General features: G+C 40.9%; 2 protein-coding genes across 2 annotated transcripts; both read right to left on the bottom strand.

Moving 5' to 3' along the window:
- Positions 1 to 10,636: 10,636 nt before the first annotated feature.
- LOC135463177 (zinc finger protein OZF-like) lies at positions 10,637 to 15,266 on the bottom strand. Its single transcript, XM_064740495.1, has 2 exons — positions 15,150 to 15,266; positions 10,637 to 13,081 (listed from the first exon to the last, which is right to left on the bottom strand). Exon 2 carries the CDS (start codon positions 12,764 to 12,766, stop codon positions 11,183 to 11,185), a length of 1,584 nt encoding a protein of 527 aa, XP_064596565.1. The 5' UTR covers positions 12,767 to 13,081; positions 15,150 to 15,266; the 3' UTR covers positions 10,637 to 11,182.
- A 4,957-nt stretch (positions 15,267 to 20,223) lies between these two features.
- LOC135463178 (gastrula zinc finger protein XlCGF26.1-like) lies at positions 20,224 to 22,539 on the bottom strand. The gene has a single exon (XM_064740496.1). The coding sequence runs from the start codon at positions 22,247 to 22,249 to the stop codon at positions 20,900 to 20,902; it is 1,350 nt and encodes a 449-aa protein (XP_064596566.1). The 5' UTR covers positions 22,250 to 22,539; the 3' UTR covers positions 20,224 to 20,899.
- Between the last annotated feature and the right edge of the window lie 3,675 nt (positions 22,540 to 26,214).

Here is a 26,214-nt window from a genome sequence, read left to right as displayed (position 1 = left end):
TCAGTGTGTCAGCCAACCATGTTGTAGTGTTAGACCATGGTTAGACATACCTATTCAGTGTGTCTGCCAACCATGTGGTAGTATTAGACCATGGCTAGACATAGTGTAAGAACCTACAGAACTTCCCAATTCAGTGTGTCTGCCAACCACGTGGTAGTGTTAAACCATGGTTAGACATACCTATTCAGTGTGTCTGCCAACCATGTGGTAGTTTTAAACCATGCTTAGACATAATGTAAGAACCTACAGAACTTCCCAATTCAGTGTGTCTGCCAACCATGTGGTGATAGTGTTAGACCATGGTTAGACATACCTATTCAGTGTGTCTGCCAACCATGTGGTAGTTTTAAACCATGCTTAGACATAATGTAAGAACCTACAGAACTGCCCAATTCAGTGTGTCTGCCAACCATGTGGTGATAGTATTAGACCTTGGTTACACATAGTGTAAGAACCCACAGAACTTCCCAATTCAGTGTGTCTGCCAACCATGTGGTACTGTTAGACCATGGATAGACATACCTATTCAGTGTGTCAGCCAACCATGTGGTAGTGTTAGACCATGGTTAGACATACCTATTCAGTGTGTCAGCCAACCATGTGGTAGTGTTAGACCATGGTTAGACATAATTGAAGAACCTACAGAACTTCCCAATTCAGTGTGACTGCCAACCATGTGGTAGTGTTAGACCATGGTTAGACATACCTATTCAGTGTGTCTGCCAACCATGTGGTAGTGTTAGACCATGGTTACACATAGTGTAAGAACCTACAGAACTTCCCAATTCAGTGTGACTGCCAACCATGTGGTAGTGTTAGACCAGGGTTAGACATACCTATTGAGTGTGACTGCCAACCATGTGGTAGTGTTAGACCATGGTTAGATATACCTATTCAGTGTGTCAGCCAACCATGTGGTAGTGTTAGACCATGGTTACACATAGTGTAAGAACCTACAGAACTTCCCAATTCAGTGTGACTGCCAACCATGTGGTAGTGTTAGACCATGGTTAGACATACCTATTCAGTGTGACTGCCAACCATGTGGTAGTGTTAGACCATGGTTAGACATAGTGTAAGAACCTACAGAACTTCCCAATTCAGTGTGTCTGCCAACCATGTGGTAGTGTTAGACCATGGTTAGACATACCTATTCAGTGTGTCTGCAAACCATGTGGTAATGTTAGACCATGGTTAGACATACCTATTCAGTGTGTCTGCCAACCATGTGTTAGTGTTAGACCATGGTTAGACATAATGTAAGAACCTACAGAACTTCCCAATTCAGTGTGACTGCCAACCATGTGGTAGTGTTAGACCATGGTTAGACATACCTATTCAGTGTGTCAGCCAACCATGTGTTAGTGTTAGACCATGGTTAGACATAGTGTAAGAACCTACAGAACTTCCCAATTCAGTGTGTCTGCCAACCATGTGGTAATGTTAGACCATGGTTAGACATACCTATTCAGTGTGTCAGCCAACCATGTGGTAGTGTTAGACCATGGTTAGACATAGTGTAAGAACCTACAGAATTTCCCAATTCAGTGTGTCAGCCAACCATGTGGTAGTGTTAGACCATGGTTAGACATACCTATTCAGTGTGTCAGCCAACCATGTGGTAGTGTTAGACCATGGTTAGACATACCTATTCAGTGTGACTGCCAACCATGTGGTAGTGTTAGACCATGGTTAGACATACCTATTCAGTGTGTCAGCCAACCATGTGGTAGTGTTAGACCATGGTTAGACATACCTATTCAGTGTGTCAGCCAACCATGTGGTAATGTTAGACCATGGTTAGACATACCTATTCAGTGTGTCTGCCAACCATGTGGTAGTCTTAGACCATGGTTAGACATAATGTAAGAACCTACAGAACTTCCCAATTCAGTGTGACTGCCAACCATGTGGTAGTGTTAGACCATGGTTAGACATACCTATTCAGTGTGTCTGCCAACCATGTGGTACTGTTAGACCATGGTTAGACATACCTATTCAGTGTGTCAGCCAACCATGTGGTAGTGTTAGACCATGGTTAGACATACCTATTCAGTGTGTCAGCCAACCATGTGGTAGTGTTAGACCATGGTTAGACATACCTATTCAGTGTGTCAGCCAACCATGTGGTAATGTTAGACCATGGTTAGACATACCTATTCAGTGTGTCTGCCAACCATGTGGTAGTCTTAGACCATGGTTAGACATAATGTAAGAACCTACAGAACTTCCCAATTCAGTGTGACTGCCAACCATGTGGTAGTGTTAGACCATGGTTAGACATACCTATTCAGTGTGTCTGCCAACCATGTGGTACTGTTAGACCATGGTTAGACATACCTATTCAGTGTGACTGCCAACCATGTGGTAGTGTTAGACCATGGTTAGACATAGTGTAAGAACCTACAGAACTTCCCAATTCAGTGTGTCTGCCAACCACGTGGTAGTGTTAGACCATGGTTAGACATAGTGTAAGAACCTACAGAACTGCCCAATTCAGTGTGTCAGCCAACCATGTGGTAATGTTAGACCATGGTTAGACATACCTATTCAGTGTGTCTGCCAACCATGTGGTAGTATTAGACCATGGTTAGACATACCTATTCAGTGTGTCTGCCAACCATGTGGTAGTGTCAGACCATGGTTAGACATACCTATTCAGTGTGTCTGCCAACCACATGGTAGTGTTAAACCATGGCTAGACATAGTGTAAGAACCTACAGAACTTCCCAATTCAGTGTGTCTGCCAACCATGTGGTAGTATTAGACCATGGTTAGACATACCTATTCAGTGTGTCTGCCAACCATGTGGTAGTGTCAGACCATGGTTAGACATACCTATTCAGTGTGTCTGCCAACCATGTGGTAGTGTTAATCCATGGTTAGACATAGTGTAAGAACCTACAGAAATTCCCAATTCAGTGTGTCTGCCAACCATGTGGTAGTATTAGACCATGGTTTGACATACCTATTGAGTGACTGCCAACCATGTGGTAGTGTTAGACCATGGTTAGACATACCTATTCAGTGTGTCTGCCAACCATGTGGTAGTGTTAGACCATGGTTAGACATAGTGTAAGAGCCTACAGAACTTCCCAATTCAGTGTGTCTGCCAACCATGTGGTAGTGTTAGACCATGGTTAGACATACCTATTCAGTGTGTCTGCCAACCATGTGGTAGTGTTAGACCATGGTTAGACATACCTATTCAGTGTGTCTGCCAACCATGTGGTAGTGTTAGACCATGGTTAGACATACCTATTCAGTGTGTCTGCCAACCATGTGGTAGTGTTAGACCATGGTTAGACATACCTATTCAGTGTGTCTGCCAACCATGTGGTAGTGTTAGACCATGGTTAGACATAGTGTAAGAACCTACAGAACATCCCAGTTCAGTGTGTCTGCCAACCACGTGGTAGTGTTAGACCATGGTTAGACATACCTATTCAGTGTGTCTGCCAACCATGTGGTAGTGTTAGACCATGGTTAGACATAGTGTAAGAACCTACAGAACTTCCCAATTCAGTGTGTCTGCCAACCATGTGGTAGTGTTAGACCATGGTTAGACATAGTGTAAGAACCTACAGAAATTCCCAATTCAGTGTGTCTGCCAACCATGTGGTAGGGGAGACCGGGGCGCATTGGGACATGGGATACAGTGGGACAAGAGGAATTTACGCTAAAAATAGAAAGGATTCCCCCTTATGACATCATGTTGGTCAGGGGAATTCCTTTCTGCTTCCTTTTTTGTCTTGAAGGGATTGTTCATGACACCAGGGCTGAAAGGTGAGTAAAATTTAACTTTTGGTAGCTTGGAGTAAATTTTGAGCTTCGTGATTATTTTCATACTGTTCAAGAGTCTGAGGGTCATACTACCATTTACTTGCCATAGTTAAATATTATCACATCGGTAATATTTTGGTGGGTTGTTTGTATAATCTGATTGCACATGTTTGGTCAGTCGTTCAAAATGGCGATGCTATGCTTTCGGGGCGCAATGGGACACAACGATAGGGGTGCTTTGGGACAGTGTCCCAATGTGCCCCGGAATAATTTTGATTGTGTTATGATAACAATAGTACAGAATGACTGCCAAACCTTCACTCTGACATGTTTCTTCTGTCTAGAATGGTTCGACACAGAAAAAAGAAGAAGCCTGAGCCTCCATCAGAGGACGAGATGAAAAGGGCCGTATGTCTCATCATAGATCACGACCAAAGCATACGGCAAACTTCTAAAGAGACTGGCATCCCTAAATCAACTCTTGCACGCTATGTTAGTAAAGCAAAATCATCTGGGAGAGAGAATGTTCGTTTTTCTCCTTTCTATGCCACGGCTCGAGTATTCAGCGATGCAGAAGAGGGCCTGAATTAGAGGATTACCTGTTGACCGCATTCAAGCATCATCATGGATTGACAACCAAAGCATGCAGAGACCTTGCCTTCCAATACGCCGTAAAAAATAACAAGGCTACACCAGTGTCCTGGGAGACAAACCGACAAGCAGGTAAGCTAGATTTAACTCGTGTCTTTGCTCACAGATCGAGATGTATTGATTTAAATTCAAGGTGTGCAAATTTTGACAAACCGTTTGCTCATTTCATTGACAAAGGCGGCTGTCTATTTTCAGGTGAAGACTGGCTTCTTGGATTTATGTCTCGCCATAAGCGGCTTTCTGTCTGAAAACCTGAAGCGACAAGTTTAAGCCGAGCTACTAGTTTCAACAAGACCAATGTAGGGGACTTTTTCAACAATCTTGCCAGTGTCATGGAGCGGTACAAATTTGAGCCAGGGTGTATCTACAATTGCGACGAGACCGGACTCACCACAGTCCAAACTCCACCTAATGTAATTGCAGAAAGAAATGCTAAACAAGTCGGCCAGGTGACTTCTGCCGAACGTGGTGCGCTTGTCACCATGCTGGGCACAGTCAACGCTATTGGAAACACAATTCCACCCTTTCTTGTTTTTCCGCGCGTCCATTTCAAAGAGCATATGACCAATAACGCACCTCCGGGGACAAAGGGTGTAGCCTTCCAAAGCGGATGGATGACAACTTCCAACTTCGAAGTCTGGCTGGATCATTTCATCCTTCACAGTCATTGTAGCCAGGAAAACAAAGTCCTGCTACTTCTGGACAACCATGACAGTCACATTTCGATTACCATCCTGGACAAAGCAAAGGACAATGGAATCGTTATGCTGACATTTCCACCCCACTGTAGCCATAAACTACAGCCGCTTGACCGGACGGTTTACGGCCCCCTAAAAAAGTATTTCAACTCCGCTTGCAACGGGTGGCAGTTGAATCATCCTGGACAACCAATGACCATTTACGATATAGCCGGTATCTTGGGGGAGGCTTATCCACAAGCTTTTTGTCCACGCAACATCGTCTCTGGTTTCCGGGTAACGGGTATTTGCCCATTCAACAGGGACATCTTCAAGGAAGACGAGTTTCTCTCCGGATTTGTCACTGACAGGCCCAACACTACAGAGACAGAGGTAAGGACTAGATGCCCGAAATGCTTTTATTTTCATCGCACATTCCGCTGAAAACCATATCAATATGCTCCCAGTAATGACATTGCCAGTATTTATAATGCATTAAAACTATTAAAGAAATAGCAAAGAAACTCCTTAGTTGCCTCTGTTGTGTTCATCTACAGGTTCTTCTCTATATTATCTTGAAAGTTATTTTGAAAGTTTACTGAAATAGTAAAGAAACAGACAAGGGCACATCTAATAAATTTCTTCACATTTATAGGAACTGCTCGCAGATGCCACAGACCCTGGCCCAAGTACAGGCACTCCTGAACATCATTTGACCACTGAGATTGCAAGAAATGCAGCTAGTGAAGAGGACTCGGGAAATTCGCAACACTTTTCACCGGAACAGGTGCAGCCATTCCCAAAAGCTGGACCAAGAAAACAGACACGAGGGGGTAGGAAAAAGGGCAAAACATCCATTCTTACTGACACTCCTGTCAAACAACAAATAGAGTTAGATTTTCAACAGAGGCAATTAAGGGTAAGTGGGAGGTCATACAAACATGGAGCCCAGAAACGTAATGACAGGGAAGTAACCCCAGAGAGTGATGATAGTTCTTCCTCAGAGGACATATCCGATGTTGTCTCTGATAGCTCTGAGGGTGAACCTTCGCTTAAACCAGAGGATCTTAAAACTGGAGATTTTGTTGTGGTTAAATATGTGTCAAAGAGAGTAGTTCAACACTATGTAGGGAGAATCACACAGGAGGCAGACAGGTTCCATATGCTGGAGGTAAGATTTCTTGTCAGACAACCGTCCAAAAAACAGCAGGATGTATTCTCTTTCCCTGAAATCGATGACACTGATGACATCGACATCGATGATATCGTCCAAAAGCTGCCAGAGCCTTCCGCTGTCGGAGCCACAAAACGCACAAACGGCCTACTGTTCTTCCGTGATGTTGACCTCAGTCGGTATTACAGGTTGCAGTAGCTGACCCCGGGCGTGACGTCACTTTTCTCCGAAAGTCATTGTGGTCTCAGAAGACCAGGAAACACTTGCCAGGGCAGATGTTTCTGACCAGCTGTTTATTGACATTGACAGTTAGTTTCCTGTTCACATAAGTTCTGTGTAAAGTTTTCGTGACGGATTATCCAAAGACAACTCAAGGCTGTTTATAAGTTTCTTGTTCACAGATGGTTGATACTGAATGGATACAACGTTACGGGTCCACGTCATTGTAATAAAACCACTGTTTAAAACAAGATTTGTCTAAGGATTTTGTTGCTCTTTGAAGTGCGTCCCATTGTGCCCCATGGTGTGTCCCAAACCACCCCATGACTGGGGTGCCTTGGGACACAATTTTTTAAAAACTTAAATCAACTGAGGATGAGCAGAACATAAGCTATCAACAAAAGACGAGATTCTTTAATTAGCCTTACTAGTTTTTCATTCTATCAGCTAATAATTTTAGTGGGGTCTGGAATAATTTGTCACAAATTTTGATTTATGTGTAAAACGTCCCAATGCGCCCTGGTCTCCCCCTAGTGTTAGACCATGGTTAGACATACCTATTCAGTGTGTCTGCCAACCATGTGGTAGTGTTAGACCATGGTTACACATAGTGTAAGAACCTACAGAAATTCCCAATTCAGTGTGTCTGCCAACCATGCGGTAGCATTAGACCATAGTCAGACATACCTATTCAGTGTGTCTGCCAATCATGTGGTAGTGTTAGACCATGGTTAGACATAGTGTAAGAACCTACAGAACTGCCCAATCGACTGACCGAATCGTACAAAATGCACTCCGTGATTTCATTTTTGTTCCTTCGGCAGATTAGCCATAAAACTTTAGGGGAATTTCATGTAAAGTTGGCGGAGCTGTCCGCTTCCGTCTTGTTCTTTGCGCAAAGCAGTCTTAAACTAAATGACATTAAATTCCCTACCAAGCGAAAAAAAAAATAGCAGCTTCGGAATGTACATGTACATGTACCTGTTTGGAGTGCTAATTTAGAGACGACTTCTATCTGGCATAGAGAAGTGCTCTCCGGCAACATTTGGCCGAGCTGTATACTTCTTGAAGTGTCGTTGTTGTTGGCTTACTACACGCGCCTCAACGACACACACGATTGAACCGAAAATCCGAAATGATAAAGTTTCCGGTTCACTCAAGCTTTGGCCATTATATGAACACGTGTGAAAGTGAAGGACGAGAGGGTTTTTTTATTATCAGATTTTGAACTGAACAGTATCACATAGGGCCTATATACATACAATAAAAACAACAAAAAAATTTGTAACAAAACGCTTTTACAAATTGCGTTCTATTACAAATTGCGTTGTTACACTCTGTACTACAAAACGCCACTCTTTTTGTGATAACTTATTACAAACTGCCACTCCCTGAGTGACTTTTTGCGATAACTTATCCCTGTCAAAAGTTTTTTTTTACAAAAGTCCACAAAGCGGCTTTTGATAATAATTGTTACAAATTGCTTTTTATTGCAAATTGCGTTGTTACACTCTGATAGTAGCTTTATGTAATAAATTATTACAAATTGCAAGTCTCAAGGTGGTTTTTTGTTATGCAGTATTCCCTTCAAGAATGTACTGCGAAAGGTTTCTCTTAGAATGGACTTTTCTGATAATTATTATATGAATGAATTTTTATTGTAAATTGCATTGTTACACTCTGGGAGTGGCTTTGTGTAATAAACTATTACAAATTACAATTTCCAGAATTTATTACATTTATTACAAAAAGCCACTCTCTCAGAGTGGCTTTCTGTGATAAATTATTACACATTGTCACCCCTTGACTGGCTTTTTTGCATAAATTTATTCCTATCAAGAATTTATTACAAATTGCTATTTATTACAAACTACGTTGTTACACTTACCCTGAGAGTGGCTTTTTTCATAAACTAGTACAAATTGTCACTCCAAGAGTGGCATTTTGAAATAACTTATTCCTAGCTTGGATTAATTTATAATAAAAAGTCACTCCCAATTTGCGTAAAAGTGTCATCACAAATACCCCGGTAAACATCATCAACCCTGGCAGTAGACATCACAAATCCCCGCTGTAATCATTATAAACCCGTTATAAAAAAAAAATCAGACCCTGGCGCAGTAACCACACAGTTAACATATATATATATATATATATATATATCCCTACGGATGGTCGTGGGTTTCCCTCGGGCTATACCCGGCTTTTCTTCCACTGTAATGCTGGCCGCCGGCGTAAAACACCAATAAAATAAATAAATAAACTATCAAAATGCTCGTGCATCTGAACAAAATATATGGTTTTAACAGATCCATATATTGGATGTAATGCATTATTTTCATCATTTGCCGTACTAATAGTCGGCCGGGCATGGAGACTTTAAAAGCGGAAGTTGTAACTTCCTCGCTTGGCTTTCAGCGTGAAGTTGATAGTGCAGCGACTGGTTGACCTGTATCAGTATAATGGCTCGGGCAGGGCAGCTTACTTGCCTGAGTGCTTGGTGAGTAAGTGAGTGCTTGGGGTTTAACGTCGTAGTTAGCAATTTTTCAGTCATATGACGACGAAGGAATCCTTAGAGTGCATGTAATTTGTCTCCTTGTTGCAGGTCGGATTTCCACCGCTCTTTTATCTTGTGCTGCTTCACTGAGACGCCTTACCGAAGGCAAGTAAGCCGATCCGCCCGAGCCTTTATACTGATACGGCTCAGCTAGTCGCTGCTCTATCCCGCTTCATGCTGAACGCCAAGCGAGGAATTTACAACTTCCTCTTTTAAGGTCTTAAATCGACCCTTGATCTACCGCTCTCAAACCGGATGCTCTCCCAACTGTGCTGTCGGGGCTAGGACCTACTGAAATAGATGTAACCAGTTATATCGATATCATACAACTTCTAAATCATAAGGCTAAACTCCACGATTTGAGACAGTTTTGCGGTGAAGGCTGCAGCACGAATACTGGTAGATTCACCTCACAGCGTATTTAGATGACGTGTGAAATGCTGAACTTTTAGTTCACCTTCTGTAATATTATTACATAAATGTGAAGGGCTTTGTGGTAAGGGCCTACACTGCTTATGTAGGTATGCCTTTAATTGACTTGTCAATCATTGGACAGTCATTAGTCCTACCTAGTCCACTGTTCGCAAGATGCATAATGCATTCATAATGCACAAGCACTGTTCGCAAGATTAAATGTGCCCGTTTCCTCCCACCATAAACTGCCCGCCGTCGTATATGCGAAATCGTCTTGAGTACGGCTTAACACACCAATGGAATAGACACAAGCATGATAAACAAAATCGGTGCAGTTGTGCTACATGTATAACAAGCAATCTGCTGTATACATCGACAGTTCTGAAACCGCTTAGGTAGGCCTATAGTGCCTCATTATTGCTCCATTCGAGGTTTGCATGTCATTACATTTACCCAAAACGGAACTATTTAACAAAATCAGTTTTCACTGATGAGCGCACATCTCATGATCTTGACTACTTTTCTTGTTTATACCTTTAACAAAGTAATAAAGATTAACATCGGTTTTTAAAAAAAAAAAAAAAAAAAAGAGTTCGGTCCATTCACGGCGGTATAGATGCTGTCTCATTGGAAGACCATGCCAAAGACACCCGGCTCGATGACCCAGCCAGTCAGATATCCTATTACGGACACCAAACCAACTACCAGAGACCTTTGTTCTCTAATTGCTGGTCCCGTGGCTTTGCACGTTTTTTTTACTTACTGTTATAGTTTTCTCGTACAGCTGTGACTAACCTTTAATAAGTGCATCATTCTTAAATGTGGCACAATCTGCAATGAAATCACAGAAAGGCCAATAAAACTGATAACTTTTCTGACCTTCAGAAGTTGTTGTATTTCGTCTCCTTTGACTCAAGTTCTCAGTCATATCCCCTTATGGAGTTTCGACATATTTGTTCAGTGCTGTCTCAAGGTAAAATCCATGTTCAAGACACCGAGTAACAGTATTACACCCTTTCAGAAAACGGTACACTGAATAGCGTTTCACAACATGAAAATTTGGAAAGTTTGAAACTTGGAGAATATCTGAAAGAAAACCACAACTGAAGCCATCAACCAATTTTCACTTTAGACTTTCACATTTTTATTACAATTTTTTTAGATTGCCACAAATACAATGTACATGAACGTGTAGACTTCCAACGATCTGTCTGACGATGTCTGGAAGCCTAACTATATTATTTTTATCTCCATCGTATTACAGTATCATTAGCAGGCATTTTACTACAACCATGTCAAATCCAGTTCGTCCCTATCCTGTAAGAAACACTTTTTACAAATATTTACACGTGTGTATGATTTAGCTGTGTGTGGTTTCGTCAGCTGTCAAAACATTCAACTGAGCACCTTTCCCCAAGGCAACACGTGTGTCCAGGTTTAAGCTGTACCACCTTACTGTGGTGGACAGGTACAAGGTGTACCACGTGTGTTCTTGACGGGTGTAAAGCGTACCACCTATATGCTCTTGATAGGTGTAATGTGTAACACCTGTGTGTTTGGGACTGGTGTAAGATATACCACCTGTTTTCTTGACCTTAACAAGCTCTATCACCGGTGTCTCCTTGACAGGTGTAAGGCCTACCAGCTGTGTGTTCTCAACGGTTTCCCTTCAATGTGCAAAGGTATCAGAACCTTTTGTCACAAAAATTATGATGTAAGATGTTCTTGCTTGTGGATTTTCAATGCTGACTGATTGATAAAGCTTATGCCACAAGTTTCACAAGTGTGTGAAATTTCATCTGTGTGTTTTCTACTGTGTGCTAACAATTTTGACCGATCCGCAAATCTTTTACCACAAGAAATACAGCTGTAGGGTTTTTCACCTGTATGTGTACGATTGTGTCTATCCAGGCCAGTCAAACGTGAAAAGCTTTTACCACATGTCTTACATATATAAGGCCTTTCACCTGTGTGTGTGCGAATGTGTCTTTCCAAACAGCCTTTTTCTGTAAATCTTTTACCACAAGTGGTACAGCTGTGTGGCTTTTCACCTGTGTGTCTTCTCCTGTGCTTTGACACCGAGGCCAGGTGGATAAAGCTCATGCCACAAAATTCACAGCTGTAATTTCTTTCACCTGTGTGTTTTGGGATGTGTTTTTTCAATGACGATTCATTGATAAAACCCATGCCGCAAGTTTCACAAGAGAATGGTTTTTCACCTGTGTGTTTCAGAGTGTGTCTTATCAAACTTGTCTGGTCATGAAATCTTTTACCACAAGCAGTACAGGTGTATGGTGTATCACCTGTGTACTTACGATTGTGTCTTTCCAGTGACACTTTATGCACAAAGGTTTTATCGCAAATACCACAGGAGTATGGTTTCTCACCTGTATGTATACGAGCATGCATTTTCAATGAGTAAGTATTAGTGAAAGTTTTCTCACAACTTTCACAGCTATATGGCCTTTCAACTGTGTGTACTTGAATATGCTGTTCCAAGATTGATTCAGCTATAAAACTCTTGCCACAAGTAAAACAGATGTAAGGTTTTTCAGCTGTGTGCGTTTGACTGTGCTTTCTCATGGTTGACGCGCTTGCAAAGTTCTTTCCACAAGTTGCGCAAGCGTAAGGTCTTTCACCTGTGTGTTTTCGAGTGTGTTCTTTTAATTTAGATTTAGCAGGAAACCTCTTGCCGCAAGTTTCACAGGGGTATCGTTTTTCAGCTGCTTCAGTAATACTCTGTTGTGAAGTTTCACGCTCCTCAATTGCTCTGTCTACACCAAGCGGAGCAAAACTTGTTGATACCACAGCCATGGTATCACTTTCCGTTGACTGTAATGACTCATCTGAAAGATCAGGTAACCTGTCTTTTTGGGAATTCTTGCTGAGTATGACGGAAGGGCTGAAAACAGGAAAATGGTTGACAGAAGAACTAGAGCTGCCAGTTTTTGTAGTCGTCCCAATCTGTGGTGAATTTGCAGCTTCAGATTCAGTGCTGTGAACAAAACTGAATTGATTTGGGGTAGAATCGTCTTCTGTTGAAACTGATGTTGACCTTTCATCTGCAGAGTGTTCACTTTCAGAGAACACAGACACACCAGATGGTTCTGATAGATTTTCATCGCGTGTTAGTCCTGAATCTTTTTTGTTAGCAGCTGATAGCCGTTGAATTATGTCATGCAGTCTTCGGCCGGCTCTTTCTTCACTGCGACACACTTGTTTATTTGACACGTCAACAGTTTGTGTGTTAACCATGCGCCACACCTGAGGTGTGACTTTGGGATCTGACATCGTTTTCTATTCCAGTTTAAACAGACGAATTGACAGGATCAATTTAAAGGGAATTAACACATTCTACGTGATGGATTGGCCACATCGGAGGTTCATCGGAGAGGTCTATACATACTGTCCTGACACTATGACACACATTAGATTCTTCTTGGAGGTCAACAATGTCTGTTTTAACTTTTGTCTACATCCAAAGTTTGTCTGTCAATTCTATGGTTGTCTGTTAACTGGGTCAGATTGTTATCTAAGCAGACTCTTCCACGTTTCCATCCAACCGACTGTGAGAGAAGACTTTCAGATATCTGTAACCGTGGTGATCTGTTAAAGAGAGAAAAAAAAATTATGTACAGAAACCCAGCCAGGGAATGACGAAGGACACATTGGTAGTACATGTTTATGTAGTTATCGATGTGGGTAGCTCTCATTTAAACAACACAGTTGCAAAAGCCACTGAACGAGAGAGAGCAAAGGTACATTTACAGCTGATCACACATACATTTAAATCTTCCATGTAGAAATCATGGTCAATGAAATGTTCCTACAAATTAACTAAATACATAAATATGTCGGCAATTACATGACTACACTCCACAATTAATGCTTTTGGGTTGGGAAGGACAAATGTGATCCCCTGCTATTTTTAGATATATATTCTTTTTCTCCTTTGGGCTGCCCTATTTCATTTTTCTGTTAGTTAAGTGGTATCATTTTGAATCAGAGGCTTCAAAGTTTCATTCTAGGTATAAATTTGTTTGTATAGGCTCGGACAAAGTGATTATTTCGTATGAACAGGTGTGACTGCCATAGACTGGACCCTTTTGGTTTGGCAAGTCTCAAAATGGGAATTTGAGTAAGTGCTTAGGGTTTAACATCATATTTAACAATTTTTCAGTCGTATGACAAGGGAGAAGTCCTTGGAGTGCATGTAATGTGCCTCCTTGTTGCAGGACCGATTTCCACCACCCTTTTATCTAATGCTGCTTCACTGGGACGATTTACCGAAGGCAACTAAGCCACCCCGCCCGAGCCATTATAGGGTCGGGGTCAACCAGTCATTGCACCATACCCTTTAATGCTGAACACCAAGCGAGGAAGTTACAACTTACTCTTTTGAAGCCTCAGGTGTGACGGGACCCAGGATGAACCAACAATTTACGGCCCACGAATTAGCTTATCCAACCTACCTGGACTAGCCCAACCGGCAACTGAAGCCAGGTGTTAAAGATTCTCCCAATACCCTACCATGTGACCTTTCTCTTTGTTGTCGCTGGTTATGTAATACCTTTCAGCCAGGTAAACACTCTCAAACCCATTCCAAATTATAGTTTATTTCTCTCAAAAAACATGGCCAGTATCATCCAGCACAGAATTATCTTGTGCAACGTGCTGCAATAACAATGTCAGACTGATCGGATCTTACGATATCATCTAAAACCACCCTTAGGTTATGACATACAGGCCCGATCATGGTAAGAAAAATAACTGTCTATACCCTTTGCCACTTGCTCAGAAAGTTACTAACTTCAAAAAAAGGCTGTTTTTGTGTAGTTACATCTGACTTGTGTTCTTTGAGAAGCAAAACATTGTTTTGTGGTTATCCGTAAGAAATCTATCTTGCCTTAGCTCAACTATCAGCTTCTAAATGCTACTGAAAGAAGGCTAGGTTAGTGGGTACGAAAGCCTCACTCTCAATCCTTGACTTCCCAACTATGACAGGAAGCCAAAGCACCAAAAAACAGGAGATCTGACAATGTTTCACCCAAATTTATTGTTAGAGAATGTGAATCTGAAGTGAAATAAACTGTCAGTTACGTGGTAAGTGCAATATTCTACATATAGGCCCTACAGACTACTGGTATTTAATTTTGACCAAGTTTTTGTCAAGAATGTACATCTTACCGGACGCTCTACCATGGACATATATATGGAATTTGCAAGCTGAGGCTGCTATCAAGTAGTAAAGTGACGTCAATTCACTGAAGAACCAGCTTTTCACTATGAGGATCTAAAAAGGGCCTCACTGACTAACTAAAGGGCAAATCTAGTCTTTACATGTAGATTTTACAACAGCTACTGAATCCACATTTGACTGCTTGCTTTCATTTCGTCTGCAGATGGGAATTTGTGGAAGTCGAATGCGTTACTAAGCTTCTCTTTCCCTTTCCGTCCACAGATTAGGCATTACTCTGTAACTCCATGGAATTCCATGTAAAATTAAAGGGGTTGCCTATGGTTCGGACCTTCCTTCACCTACTTCCGTCTTGGCTCGTTCTTTGTTCAAAGCAGCGTGTTCAATGAAATGACGTCAAATCCTCTACCTCTTGACCGAAACAGCAGTATTGAATTAACAGATGCGCGTAAAAGTACCTAAGTTTGCAGTACTTACTTAGAGACGACTTTTATCTGGCAAATGAATAGGTCTCCGGCAAGATTTTGTCGAGCGAAGTGCTACTTGCCACTCCTAGAGCCTTGCGGCGTTGTTGTTGTCCGCTGACTTCACCCTACGCGCCTCAACAACAAACGGTTGGGCCGAAAATCGTAACCGAATAAGTTTCCGGTGGATTCAAACTATCTTTGCTTATTTGAAAATAAGAAAATAAGGGGCTAGAGAATTTATCAGTTCTCGGACTCACTAGCACCCCACATACACATGTAATAAACACAGTTACAAAACCTTTCTTCGAAGCTCTTATTAGTTGACTCGTTGCAGTTCAAATTAAGGTTTTATCACATGAAAATATTTCAACAAAAATACGGTATATCATTTATATCCATCGAGATATCGATCACTTTCTAGATATGTCCAGATTACATGAAGTTTTAATTGCCTGGTAATCGGGATCTGTAGTTGTTGTTGTTTTATTAATTATCATAATGACCTTGCAAACAACTTCGACAGTCATAAATCTTTAAGGTTCCAATTTAGGCCTATTACATGCATTGCGTAATTTTCGTCAATTACGAATAGTTGGGCTGGAAACATACATGTACGACACGGCTGTAAATGTTGAAATAAAGCCCTGCGAACAGAAACCCAGGCGGACCGAAGCCTCGGCGGACAAAAGCCCCTCGATCAGTATTAAGAGTATATGGTGAATGACAAACGTTGATAGCTTGCTTGAGAAAATTGAAACTTTCTACTTGAAGTGATGTTTCAGATTTTAATATGTTTGCAATAAAATCCCTTCTTACTCGTTCAAACAGCGTGTAATCTTACTGTTCCTTGACGAAATCGTCTTTTTCCTTGGCTGGAAATCGGAAAGAGCTATTTTCTCTCAAGGGTATACAGAATGCTCAACCAACATTCCAGGCTTATCTGAAACAAAAGAAATCTACTAATATGGTAAACAATTGCTGTTTTAAAGCTTGTCTTTTAGGACTTTCATTCGTATAAGAACACCGATCTCATGTAGATGTCAATTATTTCTGTCCCAGAGAAACATATTTTACATGATATAGACATTGGCTGATTTCACATGTAGTAGGGATCAAAAACGTGTCACCAATATTATTTATTTCAGGTTATAAAATATTAATTAGGGAATTAATATATAATGATGATATAATTAATTTCGGGTTTTTATTGCTTTCTTTTACTGCTCAGTATCAGCCTAGCGACATAATTTTGGCGACATAAGCCTATATGTCCATGGGTATAGAAAACTCATGAAATGAAAATAATCAGAACAAAAACGATGTCGTGTGAACCGAACTTTTTCTGTTGGTAGCAACAAATACGCTGTTTTCAAATGGATAATTTACTTTTGGGTTTCGACAATTTCACCTTGTGGCAATATACCAGCTTGTGCAGGTAAAACTAACTGCTCAACACATTTTGTGTGTATCATTTGCATTTTTATGATTCCGAATAATTTGTAGTAGATCATACATCCATATCGTGCTTACAAAATAGAAATTACATAGAAACATACGCAAATTTTATGATTTTTCAGTCTCTTTCGTATTCGAAAATAATACATTTCTTATAATTTATAATAAGTTTTGGTTTGAATTTCTAAATAATCCGTATTTTCAAATACATCTTTTACAGACATAATACAACAACACATAAAACTGCATACGATGCCTGTAAACCGACTCAAATCGCATACGTTATGGGCATGCGCAAGGTGATATTGTGAATCATAGTAAGCTATAACCTGTCCGCCGTGCTGAAACATTTCAACCAATGAAAATGAGTATAGTGGTAGATGCGTCGGGGAATCCGCTTGTATTTGCTTGACGAAAAGTATTCGATAATAGTATTAGGTTGACATTAGAGAATCAGTTTGTACCAAATTGTTTTGAAAACGTTTGTGTACAGCGCTTAGGAGAGGAAAGCTGTTAAACCTGAGTGCCCGGCAGTGATACAGTTTTATGGCAAGTTTTTATATGGCAAACTAAGTCACACTTTATGTAATTCAAGTCAACAAGTGTTTAACATCATGGTTTTTCGACGGTCTGACGTGTTTTGCTCTTGTCCGCGTGGCTTCTGTCCTGGATTCCACCTAAAAACAAGGCCCGAGGTATTTGCAATTTTCACATTTTAGGGCAATAATACAGGAGCGGCAATCCAGGAGTGGTTGGTAATCACAGCTTACAGCACTCAGTAAAGCATCGAGTGTGTCCACCGTTAGCATCAGGAACACTGTGGACTCTGGTTAGCCCTACTATACTGTTTGTTGACAGTGTGTACATCTCGCAAGTTCCGAACACCTGTCTTATAATAGTCATTTACTGGTGCATCAAACGTTTGGAAACCATTCATATACCATCCCTATATAACATATAAATGTATGTTGTATACTGTCTGATGCTTTCAGGTTAGCATTTTATTTCTTCGCCCAAAAAAAAACAAAAAAAAAAAACAACAAACCGGATTATGTCAAATCCCAGTGCTCAGGACTGTAATTCTCGTGATTGTACAGTCTCATGACTTCATGCATGAATCGGACTGTAATTCTCGTGATTGTACAGTCTCATGGCTTCATGCACGAATCGGACTGTAATTCTCGTGATTGTACAGTCTCATGACTTCATGCATGAATCGGACTGTAATTCTCGTGATTGTACAGTCTCATGGCTTCATGCACGAATCGGACTGTAATTCTCGTGATTGTACAGTCTCATGACTTCATGCACGAATCGGACTGTAATTCTCGTGATTGTACAGTCTCATGGCTTCATGCAGGAATCTGACTGTAATTCTCGTGATTGTACAGTCTCATGGCTTCATGCACGAATCGGACTGTAATTCTCGTGATTGTACAGTCTCATGACTTCATGCACGAATCGGCCTGTAATTCTCGTGATTGTACAGTCATGCATGAATCGGCCCGTAATTCTCGTGATTGTACAGTCTCATGACTTCATGCACGAATCGGACCGTAATTCTGGTGATTGTACAGTCTCATGACTTCATGCACGAATCGGACTGTAATTCTCGTGATTGTACAGCCTCATGGCTTCATGCACGAATTGGACTGTAATTCTCGTGATTGTACAGTCTCATGACTTCATGCACGAATCGGACTGTAATTCTCGTGACTGTACAGTCTCATGACTTCATGCACGAATCGGCCCGTAATTCTTGTGATTGTACAGCCTCATGACTTCATGCACGAATCGGCCTGTAATTCTCGTGATTGTACAGTGTAATGGCTTCATGTACGAATCGGACTGTAATTCTCGTGATTGTACAGTCTCATGGCTTCATGTACGAATCGGACTGTAATTCTCGTGATTGTACAGCCTCATGGCTTCATGCACGAATCGGACTGTAATTCTCGTGATTGTACAGTCTCATGGCTTCATGCACAAATCGGCCTGTAATTCTCGTGTTGTACAGTTTCATGCACGAGTTGGCCTGTAATTCTCGTGATTGTACAGTGTAATGGCTTCATGTACGAATCGACCTGTAATTCTCGTGATTGTACAGTCTTATGACTTCATGCACGAATCGGACTGTAATTCTCGTGATTGTACAGCCTCATGGCTTCATGCACGAATCGGACTGTAATTCTCGTGATTGTAGTCTTATGACTTCATGCACGAATTGGCCTGTAATTCTCGTGTTGTACAGTCTCATGACTTCATGCACGAATTGGCCTGTAATTCTGGTGATTGTACAGTCTCATGGCTTCATGCAGGAATCGGACTGTAATTCTCGTGATTGTACAGTCTCATGGCTTCATGCACGAATCGGACTGTAATTCTCGTGATTGTACAGCCTCATGGCTTCATGCACGAATCGGACTGTAATTCTCGTGATTGTACAGTCTTATGACTTCATGCACGAATCGGCCTGTAATTCTCGTGTTGTACAGTCTCATGACTTCATGCACGAATTGGCCTGTAATTCTGGTGATTGTACAGTCTCATGGCTTCATGCACGAATCGGACTGTAATTCTCGTGATTGTACAGTCTCATGGCTTCATGCACGAAACGGACTGTAATTCTCGTGATTGTACAGTCTCATGACTTCATGCATGAATCGATACCTTTCAGCAAAGGATGTTAAGGTGCATCCCATAACTAGTACTTTTTTGATTGCACTAATGACTCTGCTTCTGACGTATAACTGTGCATGTAGGCCCATGCCTTTCTTCACTGTACATATGCTACCTGTGATTGATTTTGTATTGAGTTCACTTCACATTTCCAAGTTATTTATTTTTTTTTGATTGGTGTTTTATACCGTGCTCAAGAATATTTCACTTATACGACGGCGGCCAGCATTATGTTGGGAGGAAACTGGGCAAAGCCCGGGGAGAAACCCACGACCATCCGTAGGTTGCTGCCAGACCTTCCAGCTTACGACCGGAGAAGAAGCCAGCATGAGCCATTTCCAAGTTACAAGATGATACATGTAGGTGTTCTAGGGTTATCAGAGGCCTATAATTTAATTCAGCAGTATTTCGTGTCATGAGGGTGTATACATGCAGTAGGCGGGAGGCAGTATCGTGCTGCCTCAGTGGAACGGCATGCCGAAGACACCAGCCTGAATAGACCAGCCAGTCGCATTAAACTGACATCAAACCCACCAGTAATTGTCCAGCTCTTGAAAGGTACATGTCAAACCTCATGACTTAAAGCCTCAGCTGAAAAGTGACAGCTGGATTCGAACTTGCGACCCAATTGCTCAACTGCCTGACAGTCGTCGCCAGCCAGCACTTTGACTGTTTTAGTCACGGAAACACCCATCGCAACCAGACGGGTTAATAGGTACCTGGCGAAGTGACGAGATTATCCCCGACTTAGCTGTCTTTTTCTGTTGGTTCCGTGCTGCATCACTGTGAAGTCATGTTTAAGACAATGGGTATCAATCGTGCTCAACCCAATCAGAAAACAGTATACACACAGTCAACCAGGGCTTGGACGTTTTACAACATTAGTCCAGATTTTAATACTGGGGGCACATTAGAAAGAAAAACACAACTCTGATGTCAGCTGATGCTCACTTTCATCTTTGGTTTTTTTTCGTTTGTATTTTTCTTTTCCTTTTGTTTTTGCATAACTATTTATACCCTTTGGTATTACAGCATTATTGGCAAGCGTTTTACCACGAGCCTTTCTGGTGTAAAGCATACCACCTGTGTGCATTTGACAGGTGTAAGGCTAACATCTGTATGTCCTTGACATGTGTAAGGCTAACTACGTGTGATCTTGACAGGGTAAGGTATACCACCTGTGTGTCTTTGACAGGTGTAAGGCTACCACCTGTGTGTCCTTGACAGGTGTAAGGCTAACTACGAGTGTGATCTTGACAGGGGTAAGTCGTACCCCCCGTGTGCTCTGGACAGGTGTAAGGCATACCATCTGTGTGTCCTTGACAGGTGTAAGGCATATCACCTGTTTGTTCTTGGCAGGTGTAAGGTGTACCGCCGGTGTATTACTGACAGGGGTAAGGCTACGACCAGTGTGTTCTTGATATGTGTAAGGCTAATTACGGATGTGATCTTGACAGGTGTTAGGTGTACAACCTGTGTGTTCTGGACAGGTGTAAGGTATACCACCTGTGTGTTCTGGACAGGTGTAAGGCATAACACATGTGTGTTGACAGGTGTAAGATGTAGTACTTGTGTGTTCTTGACAGGTGTGAGGCATACCACCTGTGTGTTCTCAAAGGTTTCCTTTCATGGTGAACAGACATCAGGAACTTTTGCCCCAAAAATTACAGGTGTAAAATGTTCCTGCCTGTGATTTATCAATGCTGACTGATTGATAAAGCTTATGCTGCAAGTTTCACAGGTGTGTGCATTTTCATCTGTGTGTTTTTTACTGTGTGCTAGCAATGATGACTGGTCTGCAAAGCTTTTACCACAAGAAATACAGCTGTAGGGTTTTTCACCTGTATGTGTGATACTGTGTCTATCCAGACTCGATAAACGTGCAAAGCTTTTACCACAAGCCGAACATATAAAAGGTTTTTCACCTGTGTGTGTGCGAATGTGTCTTTCCAAACAGCCTTTTTCTGCAAAACTTTTACCACATGTAATACAGCTGTGCGGCTTTTCACCTGTGTGTCTTTTTCTGTGCTTTGACAATGATCCCATGTGTGCAAAGCTCATGCTGCAAAATTCACAGCTGTACTTCCTTTCACCTGTGTGTGTTGGAATGTGTTTTTTCAATGATGATTCATTGACAAAACTCATGCCACAAGTTTCACAGGAGTATGGTTTCTCACTTGTGTGTTTGAGAGTGTGTTTCATAAACCTTGACTGGTCATTAATTATTTTACCACAGGTAATACAGGTATAAGGGGTCTCACCTGTGTGTGTAAGATTATGTCTTTCCAGGGAAATTTTATAACCAAAGCTTTTATTACAAGTAGCACAGGTGTAAGGCTTTTCACGTGTGTGTGTACGATTGTGAGTTTTCAAGGCGAATTGTTTAGCAAAACTTTTCCCGCAAGTTTCACAGCTATATGGCTTTTCAACTGTGTGTGTTCGAACATGCTGTTCTAAGATTGATTCAGCTTTAAAGCTCTTGCCACAAGTAAAACAGACGTAAGGTTTTTCAGGCGTATGTGTGCGACTGTGGTTTTTCAAGGTTGTTCCGTGTGCAAAGCTCTTACCACAAGTTGTACAGGTGTATGGTCTTTCACCTGTGTGTTTTCGAGTGTGTACTCTCAATGTTGATGGATCTGCATATCTTGCATCACATATATTACAGGCATAAGGCTTTTCACCTGTGTGTATTCTCCTGTGAGCTCTTAATCTAGATTTATCGGCGAAACTTTTGTCGCAAGTTTCACAGGAGTATGGCCTTTCAGCGGTTTCAATTCTGCTTTGTCCTGGACTATCCCACTCCTCCATGACTGCGTCTTCACCACACGGAGAACAACTTGCAGAATTCGTTGCCATGGTGTCACTTTTAGCTGACTGTAATGACTCATCTGAAACATCACCCACATGTAGCCCGTCTGTCGTTGTTGAACTTTCGTTGGACATGATCGAATGGCTGAACGCAGGAAAATGGTTCATAGAAGAACTAGAGCTGTCAGCGTTTGCATCGATCCTAGTGTTTGGCAAATATGCAGTTTCAGAATCAACGTCGTGAATAATACTGGATTATCAGAGGTACAATTGTCTTTGGCTTGGATTAGCATAGATATTTGATATTCATCAGCAATGTGAGTGTTTTGAGCACTTTCAGGGCACCCAAAGACAGCTTTCCATACTGAGTTAGTCCAGAATCTTCTTTGCTAGTCGACGGCATCAGTTGTTACATCGTGAAGCCTTAGGCTTTCTCTCTCTTCAACGTGACGCAGTTGTTCATCTGATACCCCACCGTCCCTTTGATTAATCATTTGCTACACCTGAGGGAGCCATGGTAATCTGCCAAAGAAACACCAATACTACTAAGTTCATACACTACTTGTCAGTCTGTGGTTGAACATTTTAAAGGATGACTCGAAACATTCCCAGACTCCACAAAGGTAACAATGAATATCAGAATTTTAAGGGTCTCCTGATGTAGAAAATTTGTTTGAAAAAATACTTGAGCTCGACCTATACAAATCTCACAGTAGGATGCTTATTGTTTTCTGTGATGCTGCAGTGCATGTGTACTTCATATATGTTTTTTTGAGCACACATATACTGATAATTGTGACACAATAAAGGGAAGAACCAGTGAGTTCACAGCTTTGGACCATCTGGATACAGCCTGTACAGGCTTTAAGGAGTTCCACGAATTCCCCCATTAGAAACGATTTAATTAGATTACGGTCTAGATATGGTATGTACATGTATATTCTCTGTTATGCGAGCAATCATACAGTGATACAGTCAAATACAGATATGCTCCTTTTCTGACAAATGCCACATCAGGATACCCTTACACACTGTTAAATTGTACACTTCACTGATTTCTTTGGCAACTTCACTGGTTCAATTCATGGTTTCGAACACCCAGGGTTCCTGGCAAGGAGCAGGAGATGATAAATAAAGCTAAATGAGCGAAATGCTAATTTTTGTTGATTACTAAAGTTCAAAATACTACATGACCCAGAAACCATACCCATTCGGATTACTTTCCCAGAAAGAATTTCTTACCTAAAAGCTCTATTTTTTCACTTAACAAGCTAAAATCTTACTGTTTGGTTAAATTTGGTTTGTTTTCACGTCCCGTTACTTTAGTCACCTGACCAAAGAGGGTGCAAATGATTGGCTCAGAGTAGCTAGGACATCACTGCAAAGCTATCAATACCCTCATTTTTTTATTTTTAGAACAGATAGTAGTAGTCCTGAAAGCAAAGAATTACATTTCTCTCACAGTTTTGTGGAAAATGAAAGATATGGGAATGTAGGACATATTCCCCCAAGCCCCCCCCCCCCGGACACCCCCCTCCTGGGCAATACCCCTCCCCGCCGGACAATTCCCCCCCCCAGACAATTTCCCTCCTTTATATACACCGCTAAATGGTACATGAATGCGTAAATATGAAGTAAAACAACATGTATATCTACTCTTTTATTACATGATTCAATCAATTCTTTTATCTGCCGTTTAGTTTTTTAAACTTGTTTTAAGCATGTCCATCAGCTTTATTTACTTTTGCATCTTGTCACTGCCTCAACAACAATATATGGTTGAAACATGTTTTTGCCACGATGTGGCTAAAACATTGCCACTGTGGCATTAAGCCGTAATCATTCATTCCATCAATTCTCTGAAATGGAAAAATTATATTGTTTTACATGTATATTGTGGCAGAGTGTTTAAGGCTCTTATCTTTCAATTCCTGTACACTGGGCCAATAATAGCTTGGGACAGAAAATTTATTGATTCTCCTGCTCACAGTGCACATGGGGCTGTGGTTAAGACCATTTGTCTTCAAGGAATATTGTGTGGATATTTGTTTATCACACATAAGAAACTAGGAAAAAGTTAGAGGTTTAGATCCTCTTCAGAATTATGACCTTAAAACCAAACATGTTCTTTGACAGACCCTTGTATGGTGTTGTTCTGTCATTTTACATTTCAATCTTCCAAATTTGAGTTGTTTTTTCCTTCTAAATTTATATCCTAGCCAATCGTATTTATATGATTTATTTGATTGTTATTTTACGCCGCACTCGAAAATATTTCACTTGTATGACAGCAGCCAGCATAACTTGTCAATAAATATCTAATAACCTAGTCATAACCTGTTGTTTTAATCTGGACCCTCTCCTGTCCAAGCCTCGCTGACTTGGCAAAATTAACACCTGGTATTGAAAATAGAACAACTTGAGGTTGCTCTTAAAAAAAGCCTTCAGAGTGGTATAAAATAAAAAAATCACAAAACTTGGTCTAAACGTTTTATCTAACACAAAGCCATACATTTTGAGGAATATTCTAACCATTTAGTTAAAAAGCAAGTTATTAACCTAAATGAATAGACTAGCGTTACCTTAGCCAGTTGTGTATTGCTGCAAGGGTCTAAAGGTCTGGGCAGTTAGGAGGCCAACAGATTATGGCTGGGTTGTTAGATGTTTATTTAACGAGATATTTCCCACCAAAGACTAAACTCATTTGATTATAATACTGATGTTAATATCACAAATCAACACACGCACACAAACACACATATTGATATGCCTTTCTTTAAATTACCTGTTACCAGAACTCAAACCAGAGCGATTAAAGAACAGTTTAAATCTTGTACAAAGGCGGGGGGAATTGTCCGACCGGGTGGGGATGGGGGGGGGGGGGGGGTGTCTCCAGGGGGGACTAACACGTGGAACAAAATGAACTAAATATTCCAGTAACAATTTCATGTATATTGGCCAAAAACTGACGTCATTCTACCACCTGACAGTAGTCTGCCTAAAAATTCCCGTTGTATGTAAAGCCGACGTTGGTGCACGTGCTGTTGTTGTTGACACACTGTCGGACTTCAATCTTCAGTTATTCCTCTGCCCAAGGCAAAGCATGTCTTTAGGTATAAAACGTGAACCAAACAGCACCATTAACTCTACAACAGCGTGTCAAACTTTATTGTACTTACTAATACTCGATGTTTATCGGGCATCGTTCTTCCAGAACATTCAGCCAAGTAACTCTAGCGTTGTCGTTGTTGTTGTAGGGTTGGATTAAAAAGCATAAGGTATTAAGTTTCCGGTAACTCCAAACGCAGGTGCAACACACCTGTATGTAGAGCAAATTTAGGGCTACCGACACTACCATACCAAAATATTCAAAACGTCAATATTTGGTGATAACAATGTGCATTTTTTTTTCTTTTCATTTCATCTGAAGTTTATTACCTGTCCAAGATTTTGCAGTTACCCATCATTTATCGGTACGGCCTGTGTGATACTTTTGCCAACCCGCATTGGCCTACTGGAGTATATGTAGATGTACTACTGCTCTACACAATCTGATTAAAATCAGATCGTACGTATATCGCTTTGCTGCCAGCTTTGTTAGCGAAGCGATATATATATATATATATATATATATATATATATATATATATATATATATATATATATATATATATATATATACATATATATACATATATATGATCTTATTTCGTAAGACGAGTCCAAAAAGGTCAACTAAACTTGCATGACAATTCAAGCTTTAATTTTCAGTTTTTCAAACACCATTACAATATATACTATCCAAAAAAAGAAACGCACAGGTGTTTTGTTTTATTTTAAAATGAAATAAATACATTTTGTCTTCATTTCATGAGCAAAATGTGTTTTAATATTGTTAATAGTCACAGTTAGCACACATTTTATTCCTCAAAACATTTCTAGGTTGAAAATGTTGAGTTTGGAGGCCGTTTTTGGAAGAAGTAAAAAATACAGCACCACACTACATCACGTGCAGTCTTACACGCCGAACTTACGCATGGAAAGCATGCAGTGTGTGACTATAAAACCGCAACTTCGGGCCGGAAATCGGCGTCTTTCAAGTGGTGTTTTCAAGCTGATTCAACATGCCACGT

Source organism: Liolophura sinensis, chromosome 2 (genome assembly GCF_032854445.1).
Source record: "Liolophura sinensis isolate JHLJ2023 chromosome 2, CUHK_Ljap_v2, whole genome shotgun sequence".
Taxonomy (NCBI): domain Eukaryota; kingdom Metazoa; phylum Mollusca; class Polyplacophora; order Chitonida; family Chitonidae; genus Liolophura; species Liolophura sinensis.
Note: the sequence above shows the minus strand (reverse complement) of the source record. Positions and strands in the feature narration are given on the sequence as shown.

What these genes read in the sequence shown, in the direction of transcription:
- LOC135463177 (XM_064740495.1), bottom strand. Translation starts at nt 12,766, where the DNA reads ATGTCAGATCCCAAAGTCACACCTCAGGTGTGGCGCATGGTTAACACA.
- LOC135463178 (XM_064740496.1), bottom strand. Translation starts at nt 22,249, where the DNA reads ATGAACCATTTTCCTGCGTTCAGCCATTCGATCATGTCCAACGAAAGT.